A 13,604-nucleotide genomic window follows, 5' to 3' on the forward strand; every position below is an offset into this window, starting at 1 on the left:
CAATGTTAACACCACCAACAATGTTAACTCCAACAACAATGTTAACACCAACAACAATGTTAACACCAACAACAATGTTAACACCAACAACAATGTTAACACCAACAACAATGTTAACACCAACAACAATGTTAACACCAACAACAATGTTAACACCAACAACAATGTTAACACCAACAACAATGTTAACACCAACGACAATGTTAACACCAACAACAATGTTTAACAACAATGTTAACACCAACAACAATGTTAACACCAACAACAATGTTAACACCAACAACAATGTTAACACCAACAACAATGTTAACACCAACAACAATGTTAACACCAACAACAATGTTAACACCAACAACAATGTTAACACCAACAACAATGTTAACACCAACAACAATGTTAACACCAACAACAATGTTAACACCAACAACAATGTTAACACCAACAACAATGTTAACACCAACAACAATGTTAACACCAACAACAATGTTAACACTAACAACAATGTTAACACCAACAACAATGTTAACATCAACAACAATGTTAACACCAACAACAATGTTAACACCAACAACAATGTTAACACCAACAACAATTTTAACACCAACAACAATGTTAACACCATCAAAAATGTTAACAACAACAACAATGTTAACACCAACAACAATGTTAACACCAACAACAATGTTAACACCAACAACAATGTTAACACCAACAACAATGTTAACACCAACAACAATGTTAACACCAACAACAATGTTAACACCTTCAACAATGTTAACACCTACAGCAATGTTAACACCAACAACAATGTTAACTCCAACAACTATGTTAACACCAACAACAATGTTAACACCAACAGCAATGTTAACACCAACAACAATGCTAACACCAACAACAATGTTAACACCAACAACAATGTTAACACCAACAACAATGTTAACACCAACTACAATGTTAACACCAACAACAATGTTAACACCAACAACAATGTTAACACCAACAACAATGTTAACAACAACAACAATGTTAACACCACCAACAATGTTAACACCAGCAACAATGTTAACACCAACTACAATGTTAACACCAACAACAATGTTAACTCCAACAACAATGTTAACAACAACAACAATGTTAACAACAACAATGTTAACACCAACAACAATGTTAACACCAACAACAATCTTAACACCAACAACAATGTTAACACCAACAACAATGTTAACACCAACAACAATGTTAACACCAACAACAAACACCAACAACAATGTTAACAACAACAACAATGTTAACAACAACAACAATGTTAACACCAACAACAATGTTAACACCAACAACAATGTTAACACCAACAACAATGTTAACACCAACAACAATGTTAACACCAACAACAATGTTAACACCAACAACAATGTTAACACCAACAACAATGTTAACACCAACAACAATGTTAACACCAACAACAATGTTAACACCAACAACAATGTTAACACCAACAACAATGTTAACACCAACAACAATGTTAACACCAACAACAATGTTAACACCTACAACAATGTTAACACCAACAACAATGTTAACACCAACAACAATGTTAACACCAACAACAATGTTAACACCAACAACAATGTTAACACCAACAACAATGTTAACACCAACAACAATGTTAACACCAACAACAATGTTGACAACTAAAACAATGTTAACACCAACAACAATAACACCTACAACAATTTTAACACCAAAAACAATGTTAACACCAACAACAATGTTAACACCTTCAACAATGCTAACACCAACAACAATGTTAACGCTTACAACGATGTTAACACCGACAACAATGTTAACACCAACAACAATGTTAACACCAACAACAATGTTAAAAACAGCAACAATGTTAACACCAACAAAAATGTTAACACCAACAATGTTAACACCAACAACAATGTTAACACCAACAACAATGTTAACACCAACAACGATGTTAACACCGACAACAATGTTAACACCAACAACAATGTTAACACCAACAACAATGTTAACACCAACAACAATGTTAACACCAACAACAATGTTAACACCAACAACAATGTTAACACCAACAACAATGTTAACACCAACAACAATGTTAACACCAACAACAATGTTAACACCAACAACAATGTTAACACTAACAACAATGTTAACTCCAACAACAATGTTAACACCGACAACAATGTTACCACCAACAACAATGTTAACACCAACAACGTTAACAACAACAACAATGTTACCACCAACAACAATGTTAACACCAACAACAATGTTAACACCAACAACAATGTTAAAACCAACAAAAATGTTAACACCAACAACAATGTTAACACCAACAACAATGTTAACACCAACAACAATGTTAACACCAACAACAATGTTAACACCAACAAAAATGTTAACACCTACAACAATGTTAACACCAACAACAATGTTAACACCAACAACAATGTTAACACAATCAACAATGTTAACAACAACAATATTAACATAAACAACAATATTAACACTAACAATAATGTTAACACCAACAATAATGTTAACAGAAAACAATGTTGACAACAACACTATTAACAATAAAGTTAACACCAACAACAGTGTTAACACCAACAACAGTGTTAACACCAACAACAGTGTTAACACCAACAAAAATGTTAACACCAACAACAATGTTAACACCAACAACAATGTTAACACCAACAACAATGTTAACACCAACAACAATGTTAACACCAACAACAATGTTAACACCAACAACAATGTTAACTCCAACAACAATGTTAACACCAACAACAATGTTAACACCAACAACAATGTTAACACCAACAACAATGTTAACACCAACAACAATGTTAACACCAACAACAATGTTAACACCAACAACAATGTTAACACCTACAACAATGTTAACACCAACAACAATGTTAACACTAACAACAATGTTAACACCAACAACAGTGTTAACACCAACAACAATGTTAACACCAACAACAATGTTAACACCAACAACAATGTTAACACCAACAACAATGTTAACACCAACAACAATGTTAACACCAACAACAATGTTAACACCAACAACAATGTTAACACCAACAACAATGTTAACACCAACAACAATGTTAACACCAACAACAATGTTAACACCAACAACAATGTTAACACCAACAACAATGTTAACACAAACAACAATGTTAACACCATAAACAATGTTAACACCAACAACAATGTTAACACCTACAACAATGTTAACACCAACAACAATGTTAACACCAACAACAATGTTAACACCAACAACAATGTTAACACCAACAACAATGTTAACACCAACAACAATGTTAACACCAACAACAATGTTAACACCAACAACAATGTTAACACCAACAACAATGTTAACACCAACAACAATGTTAACTCCAACAACAATGTTAACACCAACAACAATGTTAACACCAACAACAATGTTAACACCAACAACAATGTTAACACCAACAACAATGTTAACAACAACAATGTTAACAACAACAACAATGTTAACACCAACAACAATGTTAACACCAACAACAATGTTAACACCAACAACAATGTTAACACCAACAACAATGTTAACACCAACAACAATGTTAACACCAACAACAATGTTAACACCAACAACAATGTTAACACCAACAACAATGTTAACACCAACAACAATGTTAACACCAACAACAATGTTAACACCAACAACAATGTTAACACCAACAACAATGTTAACACCAACAACAATGTTAACACCAACAACAATGTTAACACCAACAACAATGTTAACACCAACAACAATGTTAACACCAACAACAATGTTAACACCAACAACAATGTTAACACCAACAACAATGTTAACACCAACAACAATGTTAACACCAACAACAATGTTAACACCAATAACAATGTTAACACCAACAACAATGTTAACACCAACAACAATGTTAACACCAACAACAATGTTAACACCAACAACAATGTTAACACCAACAACAATGTTAACACCAACAACAATGTTAACACCAACAACAATGTTAACACCAACAACAATGTTAACAGCAACAACAATGTTAACACCAACAACAATGTTAACACCACAACAATGTTAACACCAACAACAATGTTAACATCAAAAACCATGTTAACACCAACAACAATGTTAACACCAACAACAATGTTAACACCAACAACAATGTTAACACCAACAACAATGTTAACACCAACAACAATGTTAACACCAACAACAATGTTAACACCAACAACAATGTTAACACCAACAACAATGTTAACACCAACAACAATGTTAACACCAACAACAATGTTAACACCAACAACAATGTTAACTCCAACAACAATGTTAACACCAACAACAATGTTAACACCAACAACAATGTTAACACCAACAACAATGTTAACACCAACAACAATGTTAACTCCAACAACAATGTTAACACCAACAACAATGTTAACACCAACAACAATGTTAACACAAACAACAATGTTAACATCAACATCAATGTTAACACCAACAACAATGTTAACACCAACAACAATGTTAACACCAACAACAATGTTAACACCAACAACAATGTTAACTCCAACAACAATGTTAACACCAACAACAATGTTAACACCAACAACAATGTTAACACCAACAACAATGTTAACACTAACAACAATGTTAACACTAATAACAATTTTAACACCAACAACAATGTTAACACCAACAACAATGTTAACACTAACAACAATGTTAACACCAACAACAATGTTAACACCAACAACAATGTTAACACTAACAACAATGTTAACACCAACAACAATGTTAACACCAACAACAATGTTAAAACCAACAAAAATGTTAACACCAACAACAATGTTAACACCAACAACAATGTTAACACCAACAACAATGTTAACACCAACAACAATGTTAACACCAACAACAATGTTAACACCAACAACAATGTTAACACCAACAACAATGTTAACACCAACAAAAATGTTAACACCAACAACAATGTTAACACCAACAACAATGTTAACACCAACAACAATGTTAACACCAACAACAATGTTAACACCAACAACAATGTTAACACCAACAACAATGTTAACACCAACAACAATGTTAACACCAACAACAATGTTAACAACAACAATGTTAACACCAACAACAATGTTAACACCAACAACAATGTTAACACCAACAACAATGTTAACACCAACAACAATGTTAACACCAACAACAATGTTAACACCAACAACAATGTTAACACCAACAACAATGTTAACACCAACAACAATGTTAACACCAACAACAATGTTAACACCAACAACAATGTTAACACCAACAACAATGTTAACACCAACAACAATGTTAACACCAACAACAATGTTAACACTAACAACAATGTTAACTCCAACAACAATGTTAACACCGACAACAATGTTACCACCAACAACAATGTTAACACCAACAACGTTAACAACAACAACAATGTTACCACCAACAACAATGTTAACACCAACAACAATGTTAACACCAACAACCATGTTAACACCAACAACAATGTTAACACCAACAACAATGTTAACACCAACAACAATGTTAACACCAACAACAATGTTAACACCAACAACAATGTTAACACCTACAACAATGTTAACACCTACAACAATGTTAACACCACCACAACAATGTTAACACCAACAATTATGTTAACACCAACAACAATGTTAACACCAACAACAATGTTAACACCAACAACAATGTTAACACCAACAACAATGTTAACACCAACAACAATGTTAATACGAACAACAATGTTAACCCCAACAACAATGTTAACATGAACAACAATGTTAACACCAACAACAATGTTAACACCAACAACAATGTTAACACCAACAACAATGTTAACACCAACAACAATGTTAACACCAACAACAATGTTAACACCAAAAACAATGTTAACACCAACAACAATGTTAACACAATCAACAATGTTAACACCAACAACAATGTTAACACCAACAACAATGTTAACACCAACAACAATGTTAACACCAACAACAATGTTAACACCAACAACAATGTTAACACTAACAACAATGTTAACACCAACAACAATGTTAACACCAACAACAATGTTAACACCAACAACAATGTTAACACCAACAACAATGTTAACACCAACAACAATGTTAACACCAACAACAATGTTAACACCAACAACAATGTTAACACCAACAACAATGTTAACACCAACAACAATGTTAACACCATCAACAATGTTAACACCAACAACAATGTTAACACCAACAACAATGTTAACACCAACAACAATGTTAACACCATCAACAATGTTAACACCAACAACAATGTTAACACCTACAACAATGTTAACACCAGCAACAACGTTAACACCAACAGCAATGTTAACACCAACAACAATGTTAACACCAACAACAATGTTAACACCAACAACAATGTTAACACCAACAACAATGTTAACACCAACAACAATGTTAACACCAACAACAATGTTAACACCAACAACAATGTTAACACCAACAACAATGTTAACACCAACAACAATGTTAACACCAACAACAATGTTAACACCAACAACAATGTTAACTCCAACAACAATGTTAACACCAACAACAATGTTACCACCAACAACAATGTTAACACCAACAACAATGTTAACACCAACAACAATGTTAACACCAACAACAATGTTAACACCAACAAAAATGTTACCACCAACAACAATGTTAACACCAACAACAATGTTAACACCAACAACAATGTTAACACCAACAACAATGTTAACACCAACAACAATGTTAACACCAACAACAATGTTAACTCCAACAACAATGTTAACACCAACAACAATGTTACCGCCAACAACAATGTTAACATGAACAACAATGTTAACACCAACAACAATGTTAACACCAACAACAATGTTAACACCAAAAACAATGTTAACACCAACAACAATGTTAAACCAACAACAATGTTAACACCAACAACAATGTTAACACCAACAACAATGTTAACACCAGCAACAATGTTAACACCAACTACAATGTTAACACTAACAACAATGTTAACAACAACTACAATGTTAACACCAACAACAATGTTAACACCAACAACAATGTTAACACCAACAACAATGTTAACACCAACAACAATGTTAACACCAACAACAATGTTAACACCAACAACAATGTTAACACCAACAACAATGTTAACACCAACAACAATGTTAACACCAACAACAATGTTAACACCAACAACAATGTTAACACCAACAACAATGTTATCACCAACAACAATGTTAACACCAACAAAATTGTTAACACCAACAACAATGTTAACACCTACAACGATATTAACTTCATTAACAATGTTAACACCAATAACTATATTAACTTCATTAACAATGTTAACACCAATAACGATGTTAACACCAACAAAAATTTTAACAACGACAGCGATGTTAACTCCAACAACGATGTTAACACCAACAACGATGTTAACACCAACACCAATGTTAACACCACCAAAAGTGTTAACAACGACAACGATGTTAACACCATCAACAATGTTAACACCAACAACGATGTTAACACCAACAATGTTAACACCAACAACAATGTTAACACCAACAACAATGTTAACACTAAGAAAGATGTTAACACCAACAACAACAACCAACAACGATGTTAACACCAACAATGTTAACACCAAAATCAGTGTTAACACCAACAGCAGTGTTAACACAAACAATGTTAACACAAACAACATTGTTAACACCAAAAACTATATTAACACCATCAACAATGTTAACAACAACACTGTTAACACAAACAATGTTAAAACCTACAATGTTAGCTCGAACAACAATGTTAACACCAACAACAATGTTAAGACCAAGTGCATTGTTAACACAAACAATTTTTTTAACACATACAACAAAGTTAACACCAACAACAATGTTAATATCAACAACAATATTAACACCAAAAACATTTTTAACACTAACATCAATGTTAACACCAACAACAATGTTAACACCAACAACAATGTTAACATCAACAATAATGTTAACACCAACAACAATGATAACACCAACAACAATGTTAACACAAACTACAATGCTAACACCAACAACAATGTTAACTCCAATAATGTTAACACAAACAACAATGTTAACACCAACAACAATGTTAACACCATCAGCAATGATAACACCAACAACAATGTTACACCAACAACAATGTTAACACCAACAACAATGTGAACATCAACAACAATGTTAACATAAACAACAATGATAACACCAACAGCAATGTTAACACCAACAACAATGTTAACACCAACAACAATGTTAACTCCAATAATGTTAACACAAACAACAATGTTAACACCAACAACAATGTTAACATCAACAACAATGTTAACATAAACAACAATGTTACACCAACAACAATGTTAACACCAACCTCTATGTTAACACCAACCTCAATTTTAACACCTACAACAATGTTAACACCAACTACAATGTTAACACCAACAACAATGTTAACACCAACAACAATGTTAACACCAACAACAATGTTAACACCAACAACAATGTTAACACCAACAACAATGTTAACACCAACAACAATGTTAACACCAACAACAGTGTTAACACCAACAACAATATTAACACCAACAACAATGTAAACACCAACAACAATGTTAACACCAACAACAATGTTAACACCAACAACAAACTCCAACAACAATGTTAACACCAACAACAATGTTAACACCAACAACAATGTTAACACCAACAACAATGTTAACACCAACAACAATGTTAACACCAACAACAATGTTAACACCATCAACAATGTTAACACCAACAACAATGTTAACACCAACAACAATGTTAACAACAACAACAATGTTAACACCAACAACAATGTTAACACCAACAACAATGTTAACAACAACAATGTTAACAACAACAACAATGTTAACACCAACAACAATGTTAACACCAACTACAATGTTAACAACAACAACAATGTTAACAACAACAACAATGTTAACACCAACAACAATGTTAACACCAACAACAATGTTAACACCAACTACAATGTTAACACCAACAACAATGTTAACACCAACAACAATGTTAACACCAACAACAATGTTAACACCAACAACAATGTTAACACCAACAACAATGTTAACACCAACAACAATGTTAACACCAACAACAATGTTAACACCAACAACAATGTTAACACCAACAACAATGTTAACACCAACAACAATGTTAACACCATCAACAATGTTAACACCAACAACAATGTTAACAACAACAATGTAAACACCAACAACAATGTTAACACCAACAACAATGTTAACAACAACAACAATGTTAACACCAACAACAATGTTAACACCAACAACAATGTTAACACCAACAGCAATGTTAACACCAACAACATTGTTAACACCAGCAACAACGTTAACACCAACAATTATGTTAACACCAACAACTTTGCTACACCAACAGCTATGCTAACACAACAACGATGTTAACAACCACAAGAATGTTAACACCAACAATAATGTTAACTCAAACAACGATGTTAACAACATTAACAATGTTAACATCAACAACAATTTTAAAACCAACAAAAAATTTAAAACCAACAATATTAACATTTGAACAATATTAACATCCGTAACAATATTAACATCTGCAACAATGTTAACGCCAACAATGTGTTAATACCATCAACAGTGTTAACACCAGAAACAACAATGTTAACACCCATAATGTTAAAATAACTTTAATGTTATAATATACAGCAACATTATTAACATTTAGAATAATGTTAAGATAAAGATCATTTTATCATATATGTATAGTAGCGTTGTTAACATTAATAATAATGTTAAGATAATGTTATCATGAACATTAACATTATTAACAAATATAACAACTTACCGGTGTGGAAGAAGTTCGAGGAGGTTGTCATCAGTGGTGGTTGTGTCAGCATGATGGTAGTGGTGCCACAGTGTCAGTCGTGTACAGTGGTGGTGGGTGAGGGCAGCCAGCAGGTCAGGCAGGTCAGGCAGGTCACCTGGGTCACCACGGATATTAATCACCACCTTGCAGGAGCTGAGGTGAGGCAGGAGAGCAGCGCAGCTTCTCACACGTCCATCACGTACCTCAATTGTTTCTTTAGTGTTAAATAAGTGCGATATTTCTTTGACAATTACTGGAGACATGTTAGTGTTGTCAAGGAGGTGGAGCCACTGGTTGTTGTGTCTCATACCAGACTCTTGTAGGAGATGAACCACTTCCCGTGCAGCTGTCTCAGGTACCTGGTCTAGTACCAGGTGCAGCAGCCCAGCCACATGTATCACAACATTCTGGTACTTGTTTATGTCTACCTCACCTGACCTGATGCTGACTTCTAACACTCTCTTAATACTGACTGGTGTGTCAGGTGTAGCTGAGGCTGATGTAGTTGAGGCAGGTGTAGCTGAGACAGGTGTAGCTGAGGCAGGTGTAGCTGAGGCAGGTGTAGCTGAGGCAGGTGTAGCTGAGGCAGGTGTAGCTGAGGCAGGTGTAGCTGAGGCAGGTGTAGCAGGTGTAGCTGAGGCAGGTGTAGCTGAGGCAGGTGTAGCTGAGGCAGGTGTAGCTGAGGCAGGTGTAGCTGAGGCAGGTGTAGCTGAGGCAGGTGTAGCTGAGGCAGGTGTAGCTGAGGCAGGTGTAGCTGAGGCAGGTGTAGCTGAGGCAGGTGTAGGTGTAGAATACTGTTGCTTAAGCATGTTGACAATATAGAGAGCAGCGAAGTAGTCTTGTATACCCTTGTGAGGAGCTGAGTACTGCTCCTGGATCCCCAGCATCGTCCATGTTGGTCTTAAACAAAGGAACGCTGACAACACTTCTTTATAAGGTAAACTCCAATTATCACAGGTAGATATCAGTTTATCTACAGTTTCTTCCTCAAGGTTTATCTGATCACGTGAAAGACTTTCTAGCGCTGTCTTGTATATTGTTATCAAAACATTGTCAATGTTAACCTTTAATTTCCTGTCATCTATATCCTTTGTATCTTGATGGTTGGTCAGTCTGTGTTTTAACTTGTGTTTACACAGTTGATGAATATTATAATATAGCTCCGTGTGAGTGACAGATGTTAAGTTTAGCTGGTCAGGGTCGTGGTCCCAGATGTATATCATAAGAATCAAGTTCATTGGTAGTCTTAAGTGTTCTTGAAGTCCTTCTGACTTCATCACTCTCCTTACCAGTTCATCAGTATTTCTGTTATTCCCTGTTTGTTTGGTTATCTCCTGGTGGTTCAGACGCACAAATTGTTCCACATTTGTCCTAGATATACCATGTAGTGTTGCATGTTGCACAGTATACTCTGCAGGGATTGTTCTCCTAAAGTTCTCAACTTTTTCTGGTCGTGAAGTGCACAGAAAAGCAATATTAGAACAGTACTTAAATTCTTGCAATAGACTCTGGACAAGTCTTCTAGAACTTTCATTGTCTTCATCAAGGCCGTCAATTATAATTAAGATCTTGCAAAGCTTCATCAGTTTCGGAAGAATATCCTTGAATTTTATAGCAACTTCTGGCATCAGTCTGTCCAGGAGTTGCTGGTAGCAGGTCATTGTTGGGTCCCGGCACTGTACCCACAGTAGAAGCTCGTAATTATCTAAGTCACTAATATTACCTTGACCTCCCTGAGTCCATTCATCTATTACTAACGTCACTAGAGTAGTCTTGCCACTGCCAGCCACACCTTCAACCAGTATTATATGTGGGGGAGTAGATGTACCTTGTTGTTGTGAGGCAGTGCTTGTACATGGTACTGCTGTAGTCTGGTACTGTTGTTGTGAGTCAGTGCTTGTACATGGTACTGCTGTAGTCTGGTACTGTTGTTGTGAGTCAGTGCTTGTACATGGTACTGCTGTAGTCTGGTACTGTTGTTGTGAGTCAGTGCTTGTACATGGTACTGCTGTAGTCTGGTACTGTTGTTGTGAGACAATGCTTGAAGATATTGGTACTGCTGTAGTCTGTAGTCTGGTAATGTTGTTGTGAGCCACTCCTTGTACATGGTACTGCTGTAGTCTGGTACTGTTGTTGTGAGACAATGCTTGAAGATATTGGTACTGCTGTAGTCTGAGCAAGTTTAAGAAGGTGTTGGTAGCTTATATGTTGACCTTGACCTCCACGTTGTCCATGTTTGACCTCAATATCTACAAAGATTTTGTCAACTTTAAGTTTGAAGTCACTAGTGATAAAAGACACCGGGTTGACGTAGCTGATACTCTGGAAGATCTTCTTAAGTTTGTCACGACTGTTATTAATCATATGACGCTTCACCTCATCACTACAATACATCAGTATGTCATCTCCTACAAGAATCTCAGTCGTGATTTTATCCAGGACATCATTCATGTGTTTGACCTCCTGGTTGACTTCATCCTGGTCTCTCCCATACTTCTCTCCTGATGTCTTAAGACAACCAGTTAACAACTCACGAAGATTATTTAAGGTTTCTTTATATTTTTCATCAGTAACTTCAAGTTGACCATGAAGAACATTGTTCCTCATGTTCTTTATTGCAGTAATGTAATACTCCATTATGTTACCTTCAGTGTACCATTTTTGATCATTGACTGGAGCTACATCCTTACAGGCGAGTTTGATGCTGAGATACAACAGTGATACATCAAACTCTGATCCATCTGGACTCTTCTTAATCATCTCTTTTTGTGTTTTATCAAAGTATTTTGATGTTACTGGAACATTTATATTGTTTAAGTAATGATCCAGCGTCATACTGGCAGGTTTGTCTGGGGTTCCCCAGACAAATGTCTTATACAAGACATTTCTGGCACAGATCTTAACAGCCTTGACAAGTCTACAGCCATTAAACACTTGTTGATCAGCCATAGTGTATTATGACACTTATACTGTGTTGTTAGGAGCTTGATGGAGACCCAGCTGTTGCTACTGCTGCTGTTGCTGTTGTTACTGTTGCTACTGCTGCTGTTACTGTTGCTGCAGCTGTTGCTGCTACTGCTGCTACTGCTGTTACTGTTGCTGCAGGTGCTGCTGCTACTGCTGCTCCTGTTACTGTTGCCGCTACTGCTGCTGTTGCTGGACCTCCAGCTGCTGCTACTGCTGCTCTTACTGTTGTTGCTGGTGTTGTTGCTGTTACTGCTGCAGTTAACAGTAGCACAAGAACTGACGCTCATCACTCACTGTTTTTGTTACTGTTGTTGCTGTTGCTGCTGCTGTTAATAGTAGCACAAGAAGTGACGCTCATCACTGACTCACTGTTGTTGTTACTGTTGTTGCTGTTACTGCTGCTGTTAACAGTAGCACAAGAAGTGACGCTCATCACTGACTCACTTCCTTCTCTTCCATCATCTGAAAAAAATAATATAAAATATAATAATGATATTACAAGTGTCAGACTGTAACATGTATAATATT

At 35.3% G+C, this 13,604-nt stretch overlaps 1 protein-coding gene across 1 annotated transcript; it reads right to left on the minus strand.

The window, feature by feature from the left end:
- Positions 1-10,067: 10,067 nt before the first annotated feature.
- On the minus strand, positions 10,068-13,058 carry LOC138851404 (uncharacterized). The gene is made up of 2 exons (XM_070080485.1): positions 12,431-13,058; positions 10,068-12,312 (listed from the first exon to the last, which is right to left on the minus strand). The coding sequence occupies exons 1-2, from the start codon at positions 13,056-13,058 to the stop codon at positions 10,085-10,087; spliced, it is 2,856 nt and encodes a 951-aa protein (XP_069936586.1). The 3' UTR covers positions 10,068-10,084.
- Positions 13,059-13,604: the final 546 nt, after the last annotated feature.

This window comes from Cherax quadricarinatus, unplaced genomic scaffold (assembly GCF_038502225.1).
Source record: "Cherax quadricarinatus isolate ZL_2023a unplaced genomic scaffold, ASM3850222v1 Contig514, whole genome shotgun sequence".
NCBI classification, from domain to species: domain Eukaryota; kingdom Metazoa; phylum Arthropoda; class Malacostraca; order Decapoda; family Parastacidae; genus Cherax; species Cherax quadricarinatus.